The 23,131-nt window shown below is 64.3% G+C and overlaps 2 protein-coding genes across 8 annotated transcripts in view; one reads left to right on the forward strand and one right to left on the reverse strand.

Moving 5' to 3' along the window:
• On the forward strand, positions 1,022-10,658 carry STK25 (serine/threonine kinase 25). Of its 4 annotated transcripts, none has more exons than XM_018039837.1 (12): positions 1,022-1,127; positions 1,546-1,669; positions 5,276-5,506; positions 6,009-6,065; positions 6,650-6,758; positions 7,206-7,363; positions 7,474-7,659; positions 8,116-8,261; positions 8,394-8,508; positions 8,676-8,747; positions 9,878-10,014; positions 10,131-10,658. In XM_018039837.1, the coding sequence occupies exons 2-12, from the start codon at positions 1,640-1,642 to the stop codon at positions 10,168-10,170; spliced, it is 1,281 nt and encodes a 426-aa protein (XP_017895326.1). In that variant the 5' UTR covers positions 1,022-1,127; positions 1,546-1,639; the 3' UTR covers positions 10,171-10,658. The 4 variants fall into 4 exon arrangements, with proteins under 4 accessions (XP_017895326.1, XP_017895325.1, XP_017895323.1 ...); XM_018039836.1 differs by having other exon boundaries at positions 1,030-1,140; XM_018039834.1 differs by having other exon boundaries at positions 1,042-1,144.
• Positions 10,770-23,131, reverse strand: part of FARP2 (FERM, ARH/RhoGEF and pleckstrin domain protein 2) — a 99,687-nt gene continuing 87,325 nt past the window's right edge. For 3 of the 4 annotated variants that reach the window (XM_018039818.1, XM_018039821.1, XM_018039823.1), the window contains 12 exons: positions 22,327-22,408; positions 21,132-21,381; positions 20,248-20,378; positions 17,159-17,227; positions 16,573-16,662; positions 13,839-13,859; positions 13,570-13,652; positions 12,789-12,901; positions 12,418-12,590; positions 11,727-11,834; positions 11,472-11,623; positions 10,770-11,241 (listed from right to left, as the gene is read on the reverse strand). In XM_018039818.1, the coding sequence (XP_017895307.1) occupies positions 11,172-11,241; positions 11,472-11,623; positions 11,727-11,834; positions 12,418-12,590; positions 12,789-12,901; positions 13,570-13,652; positions 13,839-13,859; positions 16,573-16,662; positions 17,159-17,227; positions 20,248-20,378; positions 21,132-21,381; positions 22,327-22,408 (1,342 nt within the window). In that variant the 3' untranslated portion in view covers positions 10,770-11,171. The remainder of the gene's footprint in view (positions 11,242-11,471; positions 11,624-11,726; positions 11,835-12,417; positions 12,591-12,788; positions 12,902-13,569; positions 13,653-13,838; positions 13,860-16,572; positions 16,663-17,158; positions 17,228-20,247; positions 20,379-21,131; positions 21,382-22,326; positions 22,409-23,131) is intronic. The other variant, XM_018039820.1, reaches the window with a different exon arrangement.

Raw genomic sequence — 23,131 nt, forward strand, 5'->3', positions numbered from 1 at the left:
ACAGATCACAATTTACCATCCTAACTGTCCCTGGGACTGCAAGGAGATCCAACCAGTCCATTCTGAAGGAGATCAACCCTGGGATTTCTTTGGAAGGAATGATGCTGAAGCTGAAACTCCAGTACTTTGGCCACCTCATGCAAAGAGTTGACTCACTGGAAAAGACTGATGTTGGGAGGGATTGCGGGCAGGAGGAGAAGGGGATGACAGAGGATGAGATGGCTGGATGGCATCACGGACTGGATGGACGTGAGTCTGAGTTAACTCCAGGAGATGGTGATGGACAAGGAGGCCTGGTGTGCTGCTATTCATGGGGTCGCAAAGAGTCGGACACTGAGCGACTGAAGTGAACTGAACTGTACATTTCAGCAGCAGGAAATACATTCTCATGGTTATGCAGCCAATCTCCAGATCTCTTTTCATCTTTTCAGACTGAGGCTCCGTCCCCATTAAACACCCTTTCCCCCTACACTCACATTCGCCTTTCTGTACCGATGAATCTGGCCACTCTGGGGACCTCATACAAGTGGAAGCAAACCGTGTTTGTCCTTCTGGGTCTGGCTGCTGTCACTCAGTGCCACGTTGTCAAGGTCTACCCAGGCCGACCTGTGTCAAAAGCGCCTTCCTTTTTCAGACTTAATAACATTCCAAGACACTTCCAGGCCCGGTCCACCCTCCCAAGCCCGGACGCCAGAGGGGTGAGGCCTGCAGGACCCGGCCGGAGCCCCGGGCCAGGTCCGCCCAGGTGCGGCCAGGCGGCGGGAAGGCGGAGCGGCCCCACCCGCGGCCGCCCGGCCCTGGCGCCGCCTGGCCCCGCCCCGCCCCGCGGCCTGCCGGGAGACGTAGGCCCGCGCCTCTCAGGAAGCCGGACTCGGAGTCCCAGCGCGCCCCGCGGCGCGCCTGCGGGCCTCCTCTGCGCTCCAGCCCGTGGCCTGCCGGGATTTGCAGTCCGGCGCCCGCGGGCGCCCCGGCGCGGGGCGAGCGAGGGACTCGCTGTCCCAGAATGCCCCGTGCTGGGCCGCGACGCCGCGTGCCCTCGCCGCCGCCGCCGCCGCCGCCGCCGAGCTTTCTCCGGCCGCCGCCGCCACTGCCGCTGCTTCGCGAGCTGAGGGCCTAGGCGTCCGCGGGCGAGTGGAGGCTGTGGGTGGGAGCCCTCGCGGGCACTGCGGAGCGGGCCGGGGGAGGCCGGGATGGAGCCCCCCGGAGGTGGGCGCGCCGCCGGGCTGGCCCGCGCCTGGGCCGGTTGGGGAGGGGGCCGGGGGTGAGGCGGGGCGAGGCGCCCCGGGGCGGGTAGGGGCGGCCCTGGCCGGGGGCCGGGGTCTGGGGAAGGGTGGGGGCCGGGGAGGTGTGCGCGGCGTCGGGGGGCTCCCCGGGGAGGCCTGAGGCAGGGTCGGGCGCGGAGGGTGCGCGGCGGGAGCCCTTCGGGGGACCCTTCTCCAGCTGGTCCCCAGATGGTTGGAGGAGGGGGCTGCCGCCGGGCCCCGGGGGGGCGGGGAGCCCCGCGTACCCGGAACAGGGCCCCGAGCAGGTCTGCTCTCCCTCCAGTTGACTGAAGCGGCCTGAAGCGGGTTCCAGAGCCTCCAGGCGGGATCTCGGGGCCTCCCGGGGGCGCGGCGGATGGTCTGAGGGCCGCGCAGCCATGGCTCACCTCAGGGGATTTGCCAACCAGGTAAGGGTGGGCGTCTGCGCGGTGCGCGGGTATGCCCGCTGCCTGGGACGGGGCGCCGGCTGCAGAGTTCGAGAAAGGCCGTTTCACCAAGGACTGTCTTTTGAAAAGTGGTCCGGGGGTGTCAGAAGAGCAGCGCCTCTTAGGGCGCGTGTGGGAGGAGGGGTGGAGGCCCGTGATGCGTAGCCCTGGGCAAAGCGGGAGCAGCCGCCGGGTGCTCAGACTTGGTGGGTGCAGGGCTGACTGGGGTCCGCCCGTTGGCAGCGTCCTGTGGGGCGGGAGCCCACCAGCCTGTCAAAGTGTAGCGTCAGTGCAGGGTCAGCCGGAGGTATGTAGAGACCCACGCTGTTACAGGGCTGGGCCCCAGGAACTGGGTCTGTGCGTCTGGAGGGCCGCGGAGGGTCAGGGTCCACCAGCACCTTGGCTTGGGGGACAGGGGCCTCCTCGGCCCTGAGGGGGACGAGGGGGGCTGGGAGTGTCTGTGTGCGGGGAAGGCAGAGGACACGCCTGTGTGTTTCTCTTGCTGGGTGGACAGGGCTGCCACTGGGCTGCGAGGGGCCTGCCTGGGAGATGCCCACTGTTTTTTGGCTGGTTGGTTCTCGAAATTACCAACGCCACGGCACTTTGAGGGGTCTGGCTCTGTGCATTAACTGCCTGAGTCCAGGGGACCCTCCACAGTGTGCCCTGGGGCTGATGGCTACAGTTAGGCGGGTTGGGGCAGCCGCCGTCAGGGCTTGTGGGCCACACTTCCCCCCCTTTTCTGTTACTGCAAGGCAGGTGTGAGTGGAAGCTCCTGGGAAGTAAGCGCCCCAGCTGGTGCGGTGGTCCTTCACCCCAGCTGTTGGGTTTTGCTCTTCTTAGCTGGTCAGCTCGGGTGCGGTTTAGGCTGACAGCTATGAGGTGGTGGGAGCGCCTCTCGAAGAGACTTGAGCCCTCAGGCTCACTCTGGTCAGCCCAGTTTGGGAGGACTGGGAGCCTGGGAGGAACAGAAAGTGTGTGTCCTCGCGGGGGAGGAGCTGGAGTCAGGTCGGCTCTAGATGCCTGGGCTCTTCGGAGAACCCCAGGGCGCCGCGCTGATGCTGCAGGTGGGCCGCTGCAGGCCCGTGCTCCCTCGGACACGTGCGTCTTCCGAGTCCCTGGACTAAGATGCTGGGAGAGAAGTCTGGCTCCAAGTCAAGGGCTGTAGGAACGGCCCCCATGTGCGGACGTGGCGCTGTGAGCGGCCCCTCACCTGGGTGCTGGTGGTGCTCGCAGCGGGGCCTGGGTGGCTGCGTCTTGCCCGGGGACGGAGCGGGGCTCAGGGGAGCTGAGGAAGGGACCCCAGAGGAAGGAAGCCCCTTTTGTCCTTTCAGGGGTGGAGACGCTTGGTCTTTGTCGGTGACAGGAAGCCTGACAGGACGTTGTTTTCCTTGAGATGGTTGTCATCGTGGTCCTGTGAGGCGGTCCCTGTGTGCGTGGGGCGGTGGCCTGCTCCCCGTGGGGGAACCTTGGGCATCGGGCCCCCGCCGGGCTGTGACTCCTGCCCACGCCTGTGCAGCTGTGGAAGCGCCCTGTGCAAGTGACTGCCACCTGTCGTGGGGTGCATGGGGGCCACTGGCCAGCCCTCACTTGGGGGGTGATGCCAGCGGCGGGCGTGGTGCTAAGTGGATGTGCAGGCGGCTGAGCAGTGACCGCAGACCGGGCCGCCCCAGGGCAGGTTCAGAGCACGGTGGTCTGGGCCAAGCGAGCAGCCCGAGCGGCTGTCCAGACCCGGGTCTCACAAGGGCCGCCGCAACCGGGCCCCGGGCCCTGTCTCCCTTCTCCCCCTCGAGGCTGTGAGCAGGCTGTCCCAGGGTGCGCTGCTGGGGCCTCTGTCCACTCAGGCGCCCGGCCTGCAGCCATGGGGACCTGAAGAGGCTGAGAGCCGGGCCAGGCTCCCTGCTCCCCTGCCGGGCCCGGCCTCTGGTTAGGGCCTGCCCTGGGCCCCCTTCGAGGCTGTGGAGAGCTGAGGGGCCAGACCCAACTCTGGCCTGGGCTGGGGGGCGGGGATGCCACTGGCAGAGGCCCGAGGGTGGGAAGGGGAGGCCGAGGGAGCGCTGGGGGGACGATGGTGCCCGTTAGTGCTGCCAGGCCAGCCTGCCCCACGTCTGCACTGAGGCCACCTCGGAGGGAGAGGAGCCTGTCTTCGGAGCACGGGCTGGACCGGAGGTGTGCTCTGGGCTGAGACAGCGTGGGGTCGGGTGGGGCTGAGGGGGAGCAGGAGGCGGCTTCCTGGGCTCCCTGGCTTGGGTCCCTCTTGAGGCTGCCGCCTGCGCCCTCTCCCGCTCACCTGGCGTTCTGAGGTTGGGTGAGCTCTTCCCTGCTGGTGACAGCCCAGGGGAGGCAGCTCTTGGCTGTTTCGGGTTGACATGTCTTCTCGGTCTGGAGCCAGTGGGCCCTGAACTGTGCCCTGCTCGGGGGGAGCCCTGTGCCCCCAGACTCTGCTCAGAGCCTGTGAGTGGCCGCCCTGGCCCAGCCCCCTCAGCGCCAGGGCGCTCGCACGGACGGGTGGGTATGGTGCTGCCTCGGGGGGGTGCCCGGGCGCCCTCGGGGCAGTGGTGCGGTCTGGAGGGAGCTGTGTCTGGTGGACTTGTGGCCCAGTGCAGTTGGGGGACCCTCTCTGCCCCTGTGTGGACCAGATGCCAGGCTCCCTGCTAGCCGACCAGCGCCACTGGGGTCCTGGGTCTCCAGCGCCTGCTGTGGGGGTGCACGGTGACCTCGGCCCCCAGGGGGCCACGCAGGTGGGGGTGAGGGATGCCCCGCTGTCCTCCACGCAGCCCCACGCTGAGCTGTCTCAGGCCTGGACACTGAGGGTCAAGGTCGAAAGCCAGATTGCTCTGTGGACACCCCTGTGCTGCCGTGTCCTGGCGCTGAGCCTGTCTGAGGCTCTGCGCCTTGTCGGGTGGGTCTGTGCTCCAGTCTGAGCCCCAGGTGAGAAGGGTGGTTCTCTGTCCATTTGCACGTCCAGGGGAGTGTGGGTCTCCAGCTCCATGCTGGGGTGAGGGCATCACTCTCCTGAGGACTCTCCTTAAGGGGTGTGGCTTCCAGGTGTGCAGGGAGAACTCACTTAATACCTGTTTTGTTTTTTTCCTTTGATGAATAGGCTTCAGTTTTTAGAGCAGTTTTTGGTTTAGAAAGCTGAGTGAGAGAGCTCTTTGCACCCTGCAAGGCTTCCCTGGAGTTGGTTATGACTGATGGCCCAGCGTGGTCAGGCTGTTGCCCACGGAGCCAGCGGCCTGTGAGGCCGGCCCCGTGTGCTCACAGCGTTGCCCAGCACCGTTGTCCAGCTGCCCCCAGCTCCCCGTGCTCCACCTCCTTGTCCCTCCTGATCCATGACTTGCCTCCCTGGGTCCTCCCCACGTCTGGGCTGTGGGCACACAGGGGTGAGCTGCATGGCCCATCTGCCTTCCCTGTGACCCTGGTTTCTTGGCGAGAGCCTCAGCCTCTCAGTCCTCTCTGGGGACGTTTGCCCCTGAGTGGAGGTAGCTTTAGGTTTTCTGAATGAAAAGGGATGTAAGAAGCGAGAAAAGGCCCGGGGCGGGGGCTCCCTGGCCGTCCGCCCCTGACCCAGCTGCTCGCCCCCGTCCCCAGCACTCGCGAGTGGACCCCGAGGAGCTCTTCACCAAGCTCGACCGCGTCGGCAAGGGCTCTTTCGGGGAGGTGTACAAGGGCATCGACAACCGCACCAAGGAGGTGGTGGCCATCAAGATCATCGACCTGGAGGAGGCGGAGGACGAGATCGAGGACATCCAGCAGGAGATCACCGTGCTCAGCCAGTGCGACAGCCCCCACATCACGCGCTACTTCGGCTCCTACCTGAAGGTGCCCCCGAGACGGTGCCCCGCCCGCACGGGCTGCTGCTGGGACCCCTGTGGCCAGAGTGGGGACGGGGCTGGCGGGCCCGGTCTGCTCAGGAGGCCTGGCTGGGTCTCTCCCCCCGGGCCCGGTCTGCAGGGCGGGGGTCCCCACGGGAGGGACCGTGGACTGGGCCCCCAGGGGACGACCACGCCCAGGGCCAGGGGCCCGGCCGTGTCCTGAGGGCAGCCTGGGGGTGGCAGGGTGTGAGCAGGGAGCTGCTGGCTCTGGAGTGGCCCGTTTGTGCCCCTCCTGGGGCAGAGGGGGCCCCCTGGAGCCGGAGCCCTTCCCAGGGGCTTTGGACATGGGCTCGGCCCATCTGCAGTGTCTGCGCAGGGGTGTGGTTAGGGGAGCCAGACGGGCGGCCACCGCTGTTCCCGGTGGGCATCTTGGCTGAGTCAGTACAGCTGGGCGCGTGTCGGGCCCTGTGCTGCCTGCTGCCCCCTGCTGACACACTTCTCCGCCCCAGAGCACGAAGCTGTGGATCATCATGGAGTACCTGGGTGGCGGCTCCGCCTTGGACCTGGTGAGCTGGGGGCCCCAGGGGCTGGGGGGCCCGGTGGGCAGGGCCAGACTGAAGAAGTTGTCTGGGGGTTGTCCTTGAACCCTGGGTTCCTGTGGCCTCCCCTGCTTCCCTGTCGTGGTGGCTGACTGTTCCTCAGGACCCAGCTGGTGCTGAGGGTTCCGGGTCCTCTGCTGGCCTGTGGGGAGGAGGTTAGGCCCCCAGCAGGAGGCTCAGGAGTGTGGCCACATCCCCGGTGTCAGCTGTTACCTCCCACATAGCTGTCTGAAACTTTAATTTCAAAAGTGGGTAAAGAGGCTTCCCTGGTGGTCCAGAGGCTAAGACGCCACGCTTCTAATGGTCTGGGTTCAATTCCTGGTTGGGGAACTAGGTCCCACGTGTTGGAACTAAGAGTTCACGTGGTGTAACCGAGACCTGTGCAGTCAAAACACAGTGGGCACAGAGAGAGGAGGCGCCCACGTGCAGGGGGTCCCTGCCCTCGGCGCTGAGGCGGGGGTGCTCAGGGTCAGTGCTGGGCCTGGGGCGGTGGGGAGGGGCTGGGCAGGCTTTGTGGGGAGGCCTGAGGCCCCGCTGGCCCCTGCCTGCAGCTGAAGCCGGGCCCCCTGGAGGAGGCCTGCATTGCCACCATCCTGCGGGAGGTGCTGAAGGGCCTGGAGTACCTGCACTCGGAGCGCAAGATCCACCGCGACATCAAAGGTGCCTGGGGGCGCGCGGGGCCCTGGAGACCTGGCGGTCCCGCTGTCCTAGTGACAGACAGGGCCGGCTCAGCGCTGTGTCCTTGCACGTAGGCTGGGGGGCCCTGACTTAGCCTGTGAACGGGAGGGCTGAGAGCAGCCTTGCGGGTGGACGTGTGGCCGGGCCAGCCTGCAGGGGCGTGACTGGCAGAGCAAGGCAAGTCAGGCCCCCCGCCGCCTGTCGAGCGATCTGGCCGGGAGGGCGGTTCCTGTGCGCAGGGTCTTCAGTGGTGACCGTCACGGGCACTGGGGCCAGCTGAGGGCGCGTGTGCGCGGGCCCCTCGGGCGCCCGGCGGCAGTGTGCCATGGCCTTGGGGCTGAGGGCGCACCTCCCTGGGAGACTGGCCGCAGGCTGGGGGGCGCTTCCTCGGGCGGCACGAAGGGTGACGCCCACGGTCCTGTGTCGCAGCTGCCAATGTGCTGCTCTCAGAGCAGGGCGATGTGAAGCTGGCAGACTTCGGGGTGGCGGGGCAGCTCACGGACACGCAGATCAAGAGGAACACGTTCGTGGGCACCCCCTTCTGGATGGCGCCCGAGGTCATCAAGCAGTCGGCCTACGACTTCAAGGTGGGCCGGGGCGGGGGGCGGGCGCGGGGGCGGCAGGGCGCGGGCGCGGGGGCGGGGGCAGCAGGGCGCGGGCGGCCTGCGCTGCAGCGGCCCCGTGGCTCTGTGTTCAGGCCGACATCTGGTCGCTGGGCATCACAGCCATTGAGCTGGCCAAGGGCGAGCCTCCCAACTCTGACCTGCACCCCATGCGCGTCCTGTTCCTGATCCCCAAGAACAGCCCGCCCACGCTCGAGGGCCACCACAGCAAGCCCTTCAAGGAGTTTGTGGAGGCCTGCCTCAACAAGGACCCCCGATTTGTAAGCGCCTCCTGCCCCCAGCTCGTGAGTGGTGAGGAGGCCTGCATGGCTGAGCGTAGTTGGGGCCCCTGGCACTGGGCTCCAGAGAACAGTTGAGGGGGGTGTGTGTGCACGCGCATGTGCGTGTATGGAGTGGCGTGCTGTTTGTCTGTCTGTAGTGGGAGCTCAGAGGTGACAGGGCCAGAGGCCCCTCCGCTGTGCCAGGGCGGGCTCCTCTGTGCCCCCAGCCCAGGCCAGGAGGGTCTGGAGGGAGGCCCTTCCCCTGGGGAAGACGGTGTGCAGCCACCCAGCCCCCTAGGCGCCCCTGCCACCTGGGGTCCCCTGACCAGGCTCCCAGCGGCGGCAGTGACACTGAGGCCCCGGGCTTAGCCCAGGCCTTCTTGCCCTGAGCGCCAGGGGCTCCCCAGGCAGCGCTCGGCTACCTGGCGCCTGGTGACCCCTGTGCGTCCCCGGCAGCGGCCCACCGCCAAGGAGCTCCTGAAGCACAAGTTCATCACGCGCTATACCAAGAAGACCTCCTTCCTCACGGAGCTCATCGACCGCTACAAGCGCTGGAGGTCGGAGGGCCATGGCGAGGAGTCCAGCTCCGAGGACTCCGACATGTAGGGCCTGCTCTTCCCGTGGGGCTGAGGCGGGCTCTCCAGGGCAGGGGTCGGCCTTTGGGGCTGTGAACCAGTGCACCTCAGGGCCTTCCTGACCCCCAGCCCCGTGTGACTTCCCACTGTCCCCTTCAGAGACGGAGACCCCGAGGATGGAGAGCAGGGGCCCATCTGGACGTTTCCCCCTACCATCCGGCCGAGCCCGCACGGCAAGCTGCACAAGGGGACGGCCCTGCATGGCCCCCAGAAGGTCGGCCTGGCCCCGGGCGCGCTGTAGGGAGCGGGCTGTGGGGGCACCTGCTGGGCACGCCGCTCCCCCAGGGTGGCTCCTAGGAGACCAGACTTGGGGGGTGGCTTGCAGTTGCCCACGCCCCGCCACCTCTGCTCTGCTCACCTCTGCACGCTCTGCGTTTGTAGTCGGCAGAGCCCGTCAAGAGGCAGCCGAGGTCACAGTGCCTGTCCACGCTGGTCCGGCCCGTCTTTGGAGAGGTGAGGGCCAAGCTGGTGCGGCACAGGGTGTCTGGGTCCCTCGGGGCTCATGAGGTTGGCCCCTTGGACCCGGCGTTTTGAGTGGAAGGACCAGAGATGGCCGGGATAAGCCGGCCTCAGGTGACCCTCAAGATCCCGAGCCTGCCAGGGTCTTCTGGGGCCCCGGGGGGCTTTGAACATGAGCTGCTATCCTGGGACCTTTCATCTAGAACCACAGACACGGGGTGATCCTTCGTCTAGAGAGAGCCTGGGAGATTTCTGTCTTGGGTGTCAGGCCCTGGACAGGGAGCCCTTAAGGGCCGCTCCCCATTGGTCACGTGACCCAGCGTCTGTGTCACTTGCTCAAGGGCAGTCAGTAGCATCCCCAGGAGTGAGTCACCAGCAGTGGGCTGTGGCCAGGTTCACACCCAGGGTGACGCTGGCCCTGGAGCCCGGGAGCAGGGGTGGATGTTGAGAGGAGGCAGCGGAGCCGCGCCAAGGGAGGTGGGGGTGGGCAGGCTCCCACCCTGGGCCGGCGGTGCCCGGAGGGGAAGAGGGCAGGTGGGGAGGGGAGCTGGTGGAGGTGGGCTGTCCATGGGCACGGGGGCTCCTGGGGCCACGCAGCTGCGCTCCTGGGGCTGGCACCTTGGGGGTGTGAGGTGGGTGGGAGGCGTGGCCACACCCTGGCTGGCTGGGCCCCCTTCGGGTTCCTGTTCTGTGGGCTGGCCTGAGGTCAGGCTGCCGGGTGGGTGTCCAGAGAGGTGTGTGCCCTTTGCCCCTTTGTTCTGTGTGCTGGGCGAGCAGGCTGACCCGTCTCCAGCCCCCCGGCCAGGCTGCTTCCTCGTGCGGCCTCCACAGCCATGGGGTGTGAGTGGGCCCCTAGTCCCAGTGGCCAGGTTGGCGGGGCTGGCCGGGCCACTCACGCACATCTAGGCTGCGGGCTTCTGCGACTGGGGTTGGGAGAAGGCTCGTGGTTGGAGGAGGGGGGCGCAGGGGCCAGGGCAGGCTGGGAGGCCCCACCCGTCCTGGGAGCCCGTCCTCGGCGCTCGGGGGGACAGTGGGGCAGCGCCGCCTCCTGCTGCGAGCCACAGGTCGGGCGGGGCGGGAGGCGCCCCTCGGCCCCCAGTCAGGAGCCTGGGGCGTCCGCGCAGCTTAAGGAGAAGCACAAGCTCCGCGGCGGGGGCGCGGGGGCGCTGGAGGAGCTGGAGAACGCCTTTAGCCTGGCCGAGGAGTCCTGCCCCGGCATCTCGGACAAGCTCATGGCCCACCTGGTGGAGCGGGTGCAGAGGTGAGGGCCTGGGGGCGGCGGGCTGCTGTGGGTCCTCCTCGCCGGGCGGGGCTTGGCTCTGCGGGTCCTGTGTCCCCCGGCCAGGGCGGAGCAGTGACCTGGCCTCTGGTCTGCAGGTTTTCCCACAGCAGAAACCACCTGACCTCAACCCGCTGAAGCCCTGTCTGCACCCGGGAGGAGAGTCTCCACCTGGAGCCGTGAGGTTGGAGCTGTGCTGACCAGGGCCCTGTGCCATCCTGGCCTCACCCCATGGGCCGTGCCCCCGCCCCGCAGAGGGCCGTCCCCTCCCACGTCCCCTCCCGGCTAGGCAGAGGCAGCGGAGGCGGCGGGCTTGGTCTCCTTGAGGCCCCGAGGCCGGGCTGGCCCCTGGGGCTCTGCTCGCTGCCAGGCGGAGGGGCAGGGACTCGCGCGGGGCAGACCTGCCACCTCCCACCTGGCCTGCCCACCATTGGCAGCCGTAGGTTCGCCTATGCTGCTGGAGCAGGCACTGTGTCTTCTCATAAGGACTCGTGTTGGCCAGATTGTTTTTTTTTTTTTAAGAAAATCAAACTTCCTTGCTTCCCTAGGTGTTCTGAGATTAAGGTGTTAGTTTTCACAGCATCTTGAGAGGCTCCTGCCACTTTCAATAAAGACCTGAACTGAGATGTGCTGGTGGCGGACGGGGTGCTCAGGCTCCCAAGGCCTCCTCACCCAAGGTGGGCACGAGCGGCCGCTGGCCAGAGAGCTGGCAGGGCAAGGCAGCACGTGGGACCAAGCACGAAGAAGCCTTTTATTCTCAGCCACTTGGCGCATGAGCACCGTACACTTCTTGGGATAAATTAGAGGGGCTTACTGTCCACTTTTCAGAAGTGTGGGCCAGGGGGCACCAGAGAGGCTTCTGTGCCTAGACCCCTCACATCACCCAGCCTGACGGGAGGCCCGGCCCGGGAGGAGGAGGAGGGCAGGTGGTTGAGGGCGGGGCAGCGTCAGCCTTGCCTGCACAGAGCGCACCTGCTTCCCCTGCGCGCCCTCCTGGCGCCTCGCATAGCCCAGGGCAGCACTCCCTGCCAGGTGGCGCCAGAGGCTCGCCTGCCACCAGTCTCCTGGGGGAACGAGCAGTCGTGGGGTGCGTGCTGGCCTTGCTTGCTCGGCTGTCTGCGTCTGGGAAAGGGTGGGCCTCAGGCCTCCTCCTCAGGGGTCCCGGCCCTCCCAGCTGAGGCGCTGGCTCTCTCTATCACCTCCATCCACCTGAGAGGAGGCGTAGAGGTCAGAACCGCCCCACCAACTGCTCGCCTGGGAGGCAGGGCGTGCTCTGGTCCTCAGATCGGCGGGCTTGTGCCCCAACACCTTCCCAAGAACGATCCCAAGTCAAGAGGGAAGGGCCTCTTAAACCCCGGCAGCAGCGCTCAGCAGCCCCTCTAGACCCAGGGAGTGCGCAGCCAGTCCTCAGTGGGCACGGCTGGCGCCTCTGCAGTTACCTCCTGAACGTGTACTTGCTCTCGGCCCGGAAGAAGTAGACGTGGGACTTGAACTGGAGCTTGAAGACGTGCTCCTTGTGGATGCTGTCAGTGTCCCTGGGCAGGCTCACGCTGTAGCCCAGCAGCGGGAGGCTGGCCAGGGGGTGGTCGTCCTGGAAGGTGGCAGGGCGTGCTCACTCGGCAGGCGCCCAGCCCTGCCCACCCAGAGGCAGGTTCTGTGAGGCTGCAGCGCCCACAGGTGGAGCCCCCGCCTACCTGATGAGTTTTGTAGAAGAACAAACAGAAATTGGTGAAGACCACCCAGAGCTTCTGCCAGCCACTGCTGTTCTTGAACTTCCTCAGCAGGTATCCAGAAAGCTGGTTCTGAAGAGAAACGCCTGTGGACATGTGTCCCGGGACCACCAGCCCCGGAGGGCCGCCCCCAGGCTTGACTGGGCGCCTCCCCTGGCCCTGCCGCTGTCTTTAACGGTCCAGTGGGCAGGGAGAGGCTGGACGAGCCCGGCGCTCCTTGTCCCCAGCGTCCCGGGACAGACACGGGAATGGGCCGAGGCTCCGGATGAGGGCTGGGGCTCCACGGGACGCCCACAGCGGCGCCCACCCGCAGGCTGGGGGCGTGATGCTTGCGTGCCCTGCTGTGGTGCCCACTGTGCTCCCACTGGCACCCCGTCCCTCTGGGCGTCGCGAGTGCGGCCCCAGGCCTGAGCCCATGGACAGCACAGGCAGCGCCTCAGGCTGGGGCCCCACACCCCTGACCCTGGGGCTGGCACAGACGGCAGAGGGGCACCCAGGCGCCTCCTGTCCGATGGGTCCCCGCGAGCTGGCCCGCTGCCTGCTCACTCCCTGGCCTGGCCCCCACCTGCTCTGGGGGTGCCCAGGGGCCTGACACAGCAGGCTGCACGCTGCTGCAGGGAGGGAGCAGAGCAGGGGCGCCCGCGCTCGGCCGCACCTCGCCGGCCGCGCTGTGGTCGGCCCTGGATACGCTGGTCTGGCGGCACCAGCACACGTGCGCGGTGGTACTGGCGGTACTGGCGCGGAGCTGGCCTGTTCCCACCACGGAGCCCTGGGCCCCACCAGCCTCATCCTCGGACTCCGGCTCCATGGAGGCCTCGTCGGGGAACCCTGGGGAGAGGCCAGCCCTGGCTGAGGCTGTGGGAACCCTGGCCACACACTTCCCTGCCAGAGCGCCCATGCCCACCGCCCCCTAAACGTGCCCCATGGAAGGAGGGCATGCGGGTGTAGTGGGTGGGCTGCCCAGGCGACCCCCAGCCCCGCCCCCAGAAGGCCTCCTCGGTGTCCAGGGGCTCGGCTAGCACTCACCACGGGGCAGGGGGCACAGCATGCAGGCCGGGGGCGCCGGAGCGCTGCCAGTCTTGACTGCGTCGATGGCCGCGTTCAGGTCGTGCAGCCACTTGGCCTTCTCCAGCCAGGTGCTGCGGACAGGCCTGGGGCTCAGCCGCTGGGCAGGGCCCCATCCCGCAGTGGGGCAGGGAGTTGGGGTGCCGGCCCTGCCCAGGCACCCTGTGCTGCAGGCCCTGAGGGCTGGCAGGGCTGCTGGCGGCCCAGCCTGACCCACCGTGCTGGCTGGGGCTGGCCCACATCGTGGTATGTTCCTGAATCATGGGATTTTAAAGCTCTGGTGCAGAAATGGGTGCCTGAAGCCTGGGTCACAGTTAAGCTGCCAAGGTCTCCTGGTGGGAGGTGAGTGTGCTGTGCTCTGACGCCAGCCAGGACCCCACAGGGTGCGGCAGGACCCAGGCCCTCCTCTGGGAGACGTGGGACCGGGCACAGCTCAGTGCCGATCCCCACGGAGGGCCCGCACAGGCCATCAGGAGCCTGGGTCTCCTTCCCAGGGATGTGACCTGGGGCAGGGAAATGTCCACTGGTCCTGCGCTGTGGCCCAGGCGGCCAACTGCTGCCCAGCTCTGGGGCAGGGGGCAGCCTGCAGTGCCGGGCCGTCCTGGGGATGGTCTCAGCAGCCACATGCTCCCACTGAGGGTGAAGCTGCTCCCCTGAAGCAGTGCTCACCGGGCCGTGTGTCCCGCTGACCGTGACATGCATGGCATGGGCCCACAGGCAGACGGGGAAGGACAGCCCTCACCTGGCCGCCACCACGATGGTCTTCCGAGCCGCGTAGATGGTGAAGCAGTGCGGCACAGACCGCTCACTCTCCCGATCCTCCACCTGTGGGCGGAGAGGGGGGTCTGGGCCAGGAGCGGGGCTGGTGGGACCCGAGCTTGCAGCTGGACGCAGGTGCGCACCAGGCCCCCGCTGACTCTACCCGGGGCTACAGGGGGCACTGGGATGCCCCCGCTGGGGCCCTGCCACCCAGGTGGACGACCTGAGGGCCACAGGCACCCGGCTACTCACCGGCGGGTCCAGCACTATCAGCTGAAAGTCAAGCACAGGAAGAGACGGTGAGCGTTTTGTTGAAAAGAGAGTCGGACAATTCACGCTATAAAGTGGTGCCAAAACCTAACAAAGACTCAAAGAAAATCCACACAGACTAACTGTGATGATAAGGGACTGAATAACTCCAGGAAAAAGCATTCCCTAATTGGACCTAAGGCAGAGACAAGACACCGTCCCATAGCAAGCTGGGCGGTCCCAGAGGTGCAGGACGGTCTGGCGCTCCGAAGCTGGCTGACAGGACCCACTGCGCCCGCCACAAAGAGCGGGGTGGCCGCTCCCACGTGCTGGGGCCGCTGCCAAAGCCTGAGCGGACCTCCGGAGACCGGCAGAGGACTCCATGCCGGCAGGGAGTGACTGTCCGCCGCCTAGGGCCGCCAGCCTTCCCTCCACAGTCAGGAGTGAGCGTGGGGTGTCTGTCCCCAGCACTAGCTGGTTATAGGTGACCGCCCCCCCCCCCCAACACGGGACGCCAACCAGGGTGCCCCACGCAGGACCTGCAGGTCAGAATCTAACATAAACCCTGAGCAGCGGCAGGCAGCAGGACAGGGTTTATCAGGATGGCATCTCCTCTCAGTTAAATAGGTTAATACAGTTCAACAGAAATCTTAGTCGTTTTCCTTGAAGGAATTCATCCAAATGACTCCAAAGTTTACTTAGAAGTGAGTAAACTTACTTACATACTTGAGACTAGCAAAGGACTTTTTAAAAGGACAGATACGAGAAGGAACTTACCGATGCAGTGACTAACCACTAAGGAGAAGCGTGCAGACTGATGCTGGGACAGACAGAAAGGAACAGAGCCTCCAGAAAGAATCCAGGTATAAACACAAGAATGTTTCATACGATCAAGGCAGCCTTGGGGTCAGTGAGAAACATGAAGGACTCAACAAATGATGAGAAAGCTGACTACAAAAAGGAAAAGTTACATCTCTCTAAAAACATCTAAAACAAATTTTAGGCAGATTAGTTAGAAAAATAAAACACTTCAGTGTATCAGGAAAGAAGCTGGCAACACAATCTTGGTGTGAGAAAGACTTTCCGAGCCCGCAGCAAGGACAGAAACCCCAGAGGAAAAGATGGACAGACTGCCTGACTGAAAACAGCGACCTTCACACCTTCAACAAGCAGGGCCTCTGTGCCACGTGCAGTTCTAGGAGCAAGACAAACACGATCTCTCTGGATGGAGTTTAAATTCTCCGAGGTAAACCAAACTGGAGGCAGAGGGAAAGCAATGACTGGCCTGGTGAGCACCCGAGGCCTGGCAGGGTTTGGAAGCGTTCCACACCGTGGAGGGTGGGGCGGTGCCCAGGGCTGCGGCAGAGGCAGGTGCACACACACCTGGTGGGAAAGTTACCCGGCCAGATGCTTCTGCAGCCGCGGAGAGTGAGCAGTCAAGAGTGCCCTGGCCCACACGATTTATCTCAAGGACGTCACTAAGGATGTGTCGAAAGACAGAAACGGTGGCGCTGCTTCTCATCCCGAAAATCCAGACACAGCAAAGTGTCCAGTGCAGGGAGCTGGGGCCCAGCTCCCTGGCCCAGCGCTCAGGGCTCCAGAGCCAGTGGTGAGAGCCTGGTCCAGCGCTCAGGGCTCCAGAGCCAGTGGTGAGAGCAGAGGCTGTTGAGATGAGCTGCCGAGCAGAGCCAGCAGCAGGCACAGCCAGCCTGCGGCATGCGCTCCTGAGTGACGGCCAGAGGCCCGCAGAGCTCCCTGCCGGGCACCACAGCAAGCGGTGACTTCCACTCGGCAGTTTCACCTTTTTCCTATGATGATGTCACTTATACTTCAGAACAGAGGGGACCTGCACAGCAGACGCCAGGGGAGCTGGACCGACACGGGAGCCCACCCGCCTCCCACAGCGGAGGGGGCCTGGCGGGGCTGCAGCGAGACGGGCTCGCTGCCCGACAGCACATCCTCACGGCAGAAGCCTGAACGCGGCTGCCCACGCTTGCTGGTCCCAGGATGGGTTCCAGGTTGGAGGGAGGTTCACACGGTAGGGAGTCAGTGTCTGCGGGGGTGTCTCACCACAAAAACCAGTGATTGCGGAGAGGATGGACTGCAGCACGTCAGGACGAGGCGCCCTGCCCGTCAGACAGCGTCATGCTGCCCTGTGACGGCGGGCGTGCGGCGTGGACGCAGCATGCGGTGCGGTCCAGGCCCGGACAGCACCGGCGTGGAGCGTGTGCCTCGTCACCCGGCCGCGCGCAGGACTCGGGCGCGGCCACTGGGAGCGGCTGCGAGCCGGGTGCTGGCCTCGGCCCCCTCACCCATCCAGGTGGGGGCATGCGTGTCACCACCCGAACACTGTGCGCGACAGCAGATCGTGGCGCCACAAGGAGCCACAACTGCCGTTGGAGAGAAGAGGTTTGCGAATAAAATTAGGGAAGTAAAGCGTGCGGCATCAGAGGGATGAGGGGCTGAGCTTTCTCTCTCAGACACGCGGTGTCAGCCCCATCCCTCCAGCGGCGCTGTGGCCCCAGCGCCCGGCCCGGGCTTCCTGTGGGCTCTCCTGCCAAAGGACAGGGCTCCTTGGGGCTGGCAGGTGGAGTGCTGGAGGACCCGGGCCTGGTCCTGCAGGTGCTGGTGGGCGTGATCGGGGGGTGTGGCCATGGGAGCCCCGAGGAGGGCAGCCACAGCGGGGGGAGGGGACCGAGAGAGGCTGTGAGCCCGCCTGCCTGGCGCCCGCACTCACCAGCATGCCGCGCAGCGGGAGGAGGCCCCGGATCTGGAAATGGCCGCTCCCCGCGGCGTCTCTGCTTGCGTACAGCAGCATGTCTGAGAACTGAGGGACCAGAGCTTTAGGTGAGCAAGTTCTAAAAACAAGCGGCCCTAGTCAGACCAGCTTCACTCCGAGGGCTCGTGGGTGGTTATTCAGTTTGCTGGAGATTTTTGCTAAAAAGGGATTTTTTGTTTTTCTGTTCTACTCCATTGTGATTTTGACCAGAGATGACCAGTACCACATGAACAGCAGGCCTCTTGGGCCAGCAGAGTGGGGTGGTGGTCCTGAGAGGCTCTCCTGCAGGAGGGGGCGAATCCATCGAGATGGCAAGAAGGAGGCGGCAGCAGGGACGCCCGGAGGCCTCAGGCCCTGCGGACTGGCGGGAGCAGGGTGTCCCTGCCGCGCGGCTCTGTGGGTTTCTCTACCTTCCTGTTTTTGCTTGGCCTGCACACAGGTACCCCGTGCCCAGAACCAGGATTGGGGGCTGGCCCGGGGCGTCCCCATGTCCCTCATGGCCCCCGACGGCTCGGCCCCGCCCGGACGGTGCCTGCCGACCTACCAGGAAGAACATCCTCTGTTGCAGGCCCTTCCTGGTGAGCTTGAGGAGGCAGCCCTCGCGGACGAGCTCCTGGAAGACAGGGGGTCCTGAGTGCTGGCCCAGGGCACCTAGCAGATGGCTCCTCACCCTCCGTGCTCCCTGAGCCCCTCACGGCCCCGCTGGCCCTACCGTGGCGCCCTCCTGCCCGGGAGCCCGCCTGCCGCTCCAGCCTCCTCCTCCTGTCTGCTCCCCGGGGTCCCCCGCGTCCTGCCTGCTGCCAGTTAACCCAGTGCCCCATGCCTGAGCCGCTGCAGGCTGGCTGTGCTGAGGGCTGGCACTGCTGTGCTTCTGGAAGGTTCTACAACGGAGATGACCCGAGTTCAGCTTTGGGGAAAGCCGGGTGGGGCAGCTAGAGAACGGCAGGGAGGAGCACGGGACGCCTGGTTCCCACCAAAGATCACGGGACTCATGAGCGGGCGCCCTGGGGCCTGACCAGAGGGTTCCTCCATGAAGGCGCCGTGGCTGGGGCGAGATCTTCCAGTGGTCCCGCAGTCCACTCCCCCAGGACTCGGGGCCCTCACCGCCAGGCCAGGCCCCACACCCGCCTCGGGGGCACAGGCATCAGACATCTCTGACGGCCTGCACCGTGGCGGGAGGGTCGGCCTGGGGACCCTGGACAGTTGCTGTGGACTGTTTCTGAAGGGGCAGTGTGGGCTGTGACCCGAGAACACCCCGAGGACTCCGGCCTCAGCAGCCCTCGGATGCCCTGGGCAGGAGCGCAGGAAGGAGCCTTTGACCCAGAAGCCCCAGCCCCAGCCTGGCCAGCCCCATGGAGGAGGAGGGGCCACAGCAGGCTCGCCCTCCTGCCCACAGAGCAGCCCCGCCGCCCCCGAGAGCCCAGCACTACAGCGCCCGTGCCCTGGCGCTGGCGGGCGGGCCTGCCGCAGTCCTGCACCCTGGGCTTCGCGCACCCTGGGGCCTCACCGGCCACACCCAGCCCGCAGCCCTGCTCCTCAGATAGGTGACGCGCTGTCTGCCGGGGAGGCCAGGCCCCCGGCTGTGAGGAGAGCAGGTCTCTGTCTCAGCAGCGGTGATGGCAGCAAGGCCTGGTGCCTGGGGAGCCCGCCCTTGCCCCTGCCCTGTGGACTGCTCCTGTTCATGTGTCTGTGTCCGTCGAGTGACAGCTTCCTGGGAGCATGCGAAGAAACCACAGGAACAAGAGCCCCCAGCCCTGTGAGCAGCCCCGGGGAGCCGGGTGGTCGGGGGGGACAGCGTCCCGGCTGCAGTCAGCCCGGCGCCAGGAGGGCAGGCCCTTCCCCTTCAGTCTCGGTCCTTAGGCTCACGGTACCACGTTCTCAGGGCCTTCTAATGAGGCTAACAGAAAACAGGCCTTGTACACCCATGCTCTCACGCATGTGTGATGCTCTCACACGCGTGTGCAGGCAGAAAGCATCCCCATGCAACCCTTAGAACACTGCTGTGAAAGTGAAAATCCTGTCCGACTCTGTGACCCCACGGACTGTATAGTCCATATTCCCCAAGGACCCCATGGAGAATTCTCCAGGCCAGAAGAATACTGAAGTGGTAACCGTTCTGTTCTCCAGGGGATAGTCCCAGCCCAGGAGTCAAACCCAGGTCTCCCATGTTGCAGGCAGATCCTTTGCCAGCTGAGGCACGAGGGAAGCCCAAGAATACTGGAGTGGGCAGCCTATCCCTTCTCCAGCGGATCTTCCCGACCCAGGAATTGAACTGGGGTCGCCTGCATTGCAGGTGAGTTCTTTCCAAAGCAAAAGTTATTAATGACAAAAAGTAAGCAGCCCAGTAGACATAGAGACCCATAGAATTAAACTAAAAATTCAAAAATAAACTCACTCCACAGCCCATTGATTTTTGACTAAGGTGCGAAGACAGTTCAACAAATGTGCTGGGACAGCTGTATTCCTACCTGGAAAGGGGTGAAGCTGGACCCCTATCTCACACCATATACAAAAGTGAACTCGAAATGGACCACGTCTACACGGAAGAGCTAAGACATAGGCAGCTTTCAGGAGGAAGTGGGCAGACCTTCATAGCTTGGATTAGGCAATGGCTTCTTAGCTATGACGCCTGAAGCACAAGTAACCAAAGAAAAGCAGCGAGGTTAGGCACCAGCTAAATTAGAACCTTCCATGTTGTACATGATGCCATCAAGAAAGCGGAAAGCTGACCCACAAAATGGGAGAACATACTTGGGAAGTCATACTCTGGTAAAGAGCTGTTATTCAGAGGTGGGAGGGAGCCTCGCAGCAGTAAAGAGACAAACAGCCCAGTGAAAAGGGGGGCAAAGGGCCTGAACAGGCACTTCTCCAAAGAAGGCACAGGAACGGCCAATAAGCCCACAGAAAGACGCTTGATGCGAGCCACCAGGGGAACGCAGATCGAACCACGGTGAGGTGCCACTGCATACCGCCAGAACGGTATGGCTAACTCAGAAAGACGAGATATGGAGAAATCAGAACCTTCACGTGCTCTTGGTGGGTGTGTAAGATGCTGCAGCCACTGGGGACAACTTGGGCAATTTCTCAGAATGTTAGACACAGAGTGACCGCGTGACCTGGCAGTTATACTCCCAGGCACATACATGTGTGCCCAGGAGAACTGAGAACACACGTGCACACAGGCCTTACACATGGTGTTCACAGAACCACAATGGCCAAACAGTGGAAACAACCGAGGCGTCCATTAGCAGAAGACAGAGAAACAAAATGCGCCGCCTCCAGAGAAGGAGCACCCCTCCTCAGCCGGTGAAGGAGTGAAGCCACCACCCCCAACACGAAGGAGCCGGAAGAAACTGCTGGGAGTGAGGCTCCCTGTGTGTGAAACCCTCCGAGTGGGGAAGTCCAGAGACAGGAAGCCGGACGGCAGCTGCTGGACCAGGGAGCGGCGGTGGGGGTGACTGCGAACAGCGATGGGGTTTCTTTCGGGGAATGGAAATGTCCTGGAATTAGTGGCGATGTGGTACAACCTCACGAATACACAAGCAACTACGGAATCATTCACTCTGAATTATGTCTCAGTCAAAACCAGTGACGTAACCAGCTCAAAAAATGTTCTCAAATGAAGCCACTCACCCTGCCGGGAGCGACGAGGCTCTCTATGCCGACCAAGTCGCGCTGCAGCTCCGTCAGCTTCTGCAGGCTCTCCAGCTGGACCAGGCTGTGCTGGAGCTCGGAGGTCACTTCTGTGATGGCCTGGAGGGCATCTGCATGGAGAGGTCCCTCAGTACGGGCAGGGGCAGGTGGGCTGGGGTGGCGGGGACAAAACCCTCCCTGACCAGCTTGTGACATTTTAAAGGTGGTTTTAATTCCAGGAACACTGCACTCAAACTCCTCACAGGACTGCCAGGGAGAGCAAGTGTGGGTCCTGAAACCTGGACTCATGCAGCCCAAACTGCTCCTGGCCAACACCCAGGCTCGGTGAAGAGACAGGACAGTCTTTGCAAACAGCTCTTTAATGTTGTGGACCCTCATTTGACACGGGCTCTTTCACGGTTCCCTTAAAATGCTTAGAGCCACTGGGACAATTGTGTCCTCTCCTTTTTAGCCAAACCACACTTGCTTTCAGGAAGGAGAGGAAGGGCACTGTCGGCACCATAGGGTCCGTTTTGTGCCATGTACATCAGAAAGCATCTGCTCTGTCCTCAGGACGCGGGAGACCCGAGCCCGGACGGGCTGGCGAGTTCTCTCCGGCATGTCTGGTGACAGTGGTGACTTGACCTGAGAGGCAGTGATTTCCTGCTCCAAGTTTACCCTGCCACTGCGAGTCCTATTTGGAGGTCACAAGCATCAGGGTTTATTCTTTGGTCTTTTTAAGAAGTGAGAAAAGGCGGAGTCCACGGAGTCAGATGCTTCGGTCAGGAGCGTGTTCCCCGAGTTTGTGGTTTAGAAGCAGCCGCCCGGCCCTCTCCTGCCCCGCCGGGCTCGAGAAGGCCCCGCCGGCGTCAGACGGCACTCACCGCGGAGGTCGGTGTGGTCCTGGCCGCGCGGGTCGGGGTCCCCGGGCACCGGGGCGCACAGGCGGCGCAGCAGCAGGCGGTAGTAGCGCAGGCGCTGCAGCGGCTTCAGCAGGAAGGCGTTGAGCGGCAGGTAGCAGACCTTCTGCAGCTCGAAGTCGCGGCGCAGCGCCTCCAGCCTCCGCAGGCGCCGGCTGGCCGCCTCCAGCTCCGTCAGGATCTCGTGCAGCCGCTGGAAGTGGCCGGTGAGCGCCTGCGGGCGGGACGGGCTGAGCGGCGGCGCGCGCCCCGGCTCCACCCGGCCAGCCCCTCGGAGCCGCGCCCCCGGGGTCTAGCCCCTGAACCGGCGTCTCAGCGGACCGCACAGGCGGCCGCCGGGCCAGGTAAGCGCCACCAAACGGTGTGCGCGCGTGTGGGTCTAAGCTCACGCCGCCTCCGGGACGCGCTTACAGCCCTCCCTGAGAACCGAAAACCGGGAGACGCGTCCGGGGGAAACACGCTCACCTTAAGCCTAAAAGGGGCGCCTTAGCCACTGCAGGGCGGGGCGGGGCCTCAGGGGCGGGGCGGGGCCTCAGGGGCGGGGCGGGGCCTCAGGGGCGGGGCGGGGCCTCAGGGGCGGGGGGGGGGGCGGGGGGGCCTCAGGGGCGGGGCGGGGCCTCAGGGGCGGGGCGGGGCAGGAAGCCTCGAGGAGGAGCACTTGGCGTGTCGCGGGAGAGCCAGAGCCCCAGCGCTGGGAGCGCGGGCGGCGCAGCTGGAGGTGAGGCTGGTACCTCGGGCTCCCTGTATAGGCGCGCAAGCGCAGCGGGAACAGCTGCACCAGCCCCACGGCTCTGAGGGGCGCGGGCTGAGGGAACCCTGGCCAGGCAGGAGGCAGCCCTGGGGGGCGCTGTTGATCCTGAGGGGCGTATGTCCTGAAGAGAATGCCTTTGGGGTGGAAGAGGCAGCTCCGAGAGGACCTGGGCTGAACGGAGCTCTGTTCTGAGGGGGCACTGACCCGAGGAAACCCCGTCCTGGTGGAAATAGCGCTCCGAGAGGAACACGGCTCAGAAGGGCTCCTGTCCTGACCTGAGGGCAGAGCTGACCTGAGGGGAAGTCTGTCCTGCCTTTTGTCGTTCTAAGGAGAACACTGTCCTGAGGAGGAAGCTGGTGTCCTCGCCACCAGCTGCTAGGCCCAGAGCTTCACACAAGCCCATGCTACCTTTAACTGAAGCATGTTCCTGAGCAGGATGTCCCCGATGCGCTGGTGACTGCCTGTGGCCTGGGTGCTAGAAGATTCCTCCCTGGAGCAGACGGACAAAGGAGGTCAAAATCTTGGACAGTTTGTGAGAAATGCTCCTCTCGCTGCTAGTGTGATGGTGAGTCCCAGGCTCAGAACAGCACCCAGAGGCTCTGAGGGGGAGGCCATACTTGACAGAGACTGTTGTCATATCTCAACCATCCTTGAAATGGTAGTGACCAGGCAAAAACGGATCATCTCCTGAGACTAGAGATCTTTTCAAGAAAATGAGAAGCACCAAGGGAACATTTCATGCAAAGATGGGCGCAATAAAGGACAGAAATGGTATGGCCCTAACAGAAGCAGAAGCTATTAAGAAGAGTGGCAAGAATATAAAGAACTATGCAAAAAAGTTCTTCATGACCCAGATAACCACAATGGTGTGATCACTCACCTAGACCCAGACATCTTGGAGTGTGAAGTGAAATGAGCCTTAGGAAGCATCACTACAAACAAAGCTAGTGGAGGTGATGGAATTCCAGCTGAGCTATTTCAAGTCCTAAAAAATGATGCTGTGAAAGCATTGCACTCAATACGCCAGCAAATTTAGAAAACTCAGCAGTGGCCACGGGACTGGAAAAGCTCAGTTTTCATTCCAATCCCTAAGAAGGGGAAATGCCAAAAAATGTTCGAACTACCACACTGCTGCTAAGTCGCTTCAGTCGTGTCCGACTCTGCGACCCCATGGACCGCAGCCCACCAGGCTCCCCCGTCCCTGGGCTTCTCC

Source organism: Capra hircus, chromosome 3 (assembly GCF_001704415.2).
Source record: "Capra hircus breed San Clemente chromosome 3, ASM170441v1, whole genome shotgun sequence".
In the NCBI taxonomy this organism is placed as follows: Eukaryota; Metazoa; Chordata; class Mammalia; order Artiodactyla; family Bovidae; genus Capra; species Capra hircus.

Bases quoted from the DNA above. Each gene is read 5' to 3' on its own strand.
- STK25 (XM_018039837.1), top strand. From the start codon at position 1,640: ATGGCTCACCTCAGGGGATTTGCCAACCAG. The intron at 8,262-8,393 runs GTAGGGCCTGCT...TGTCCCCTTCAG, and splicing joins AGCTCCGAGGACTCCGACAT to AGACGGAGACCCCGAGGATG. The intron at 8,748-9,877 runs GTGAGGGCCAAG...GCGTCCGCGCAG, and splicing joins TCCGGCCCGTCTTTGGAGAG to CTTAAGGAGAAGCACAAGCT.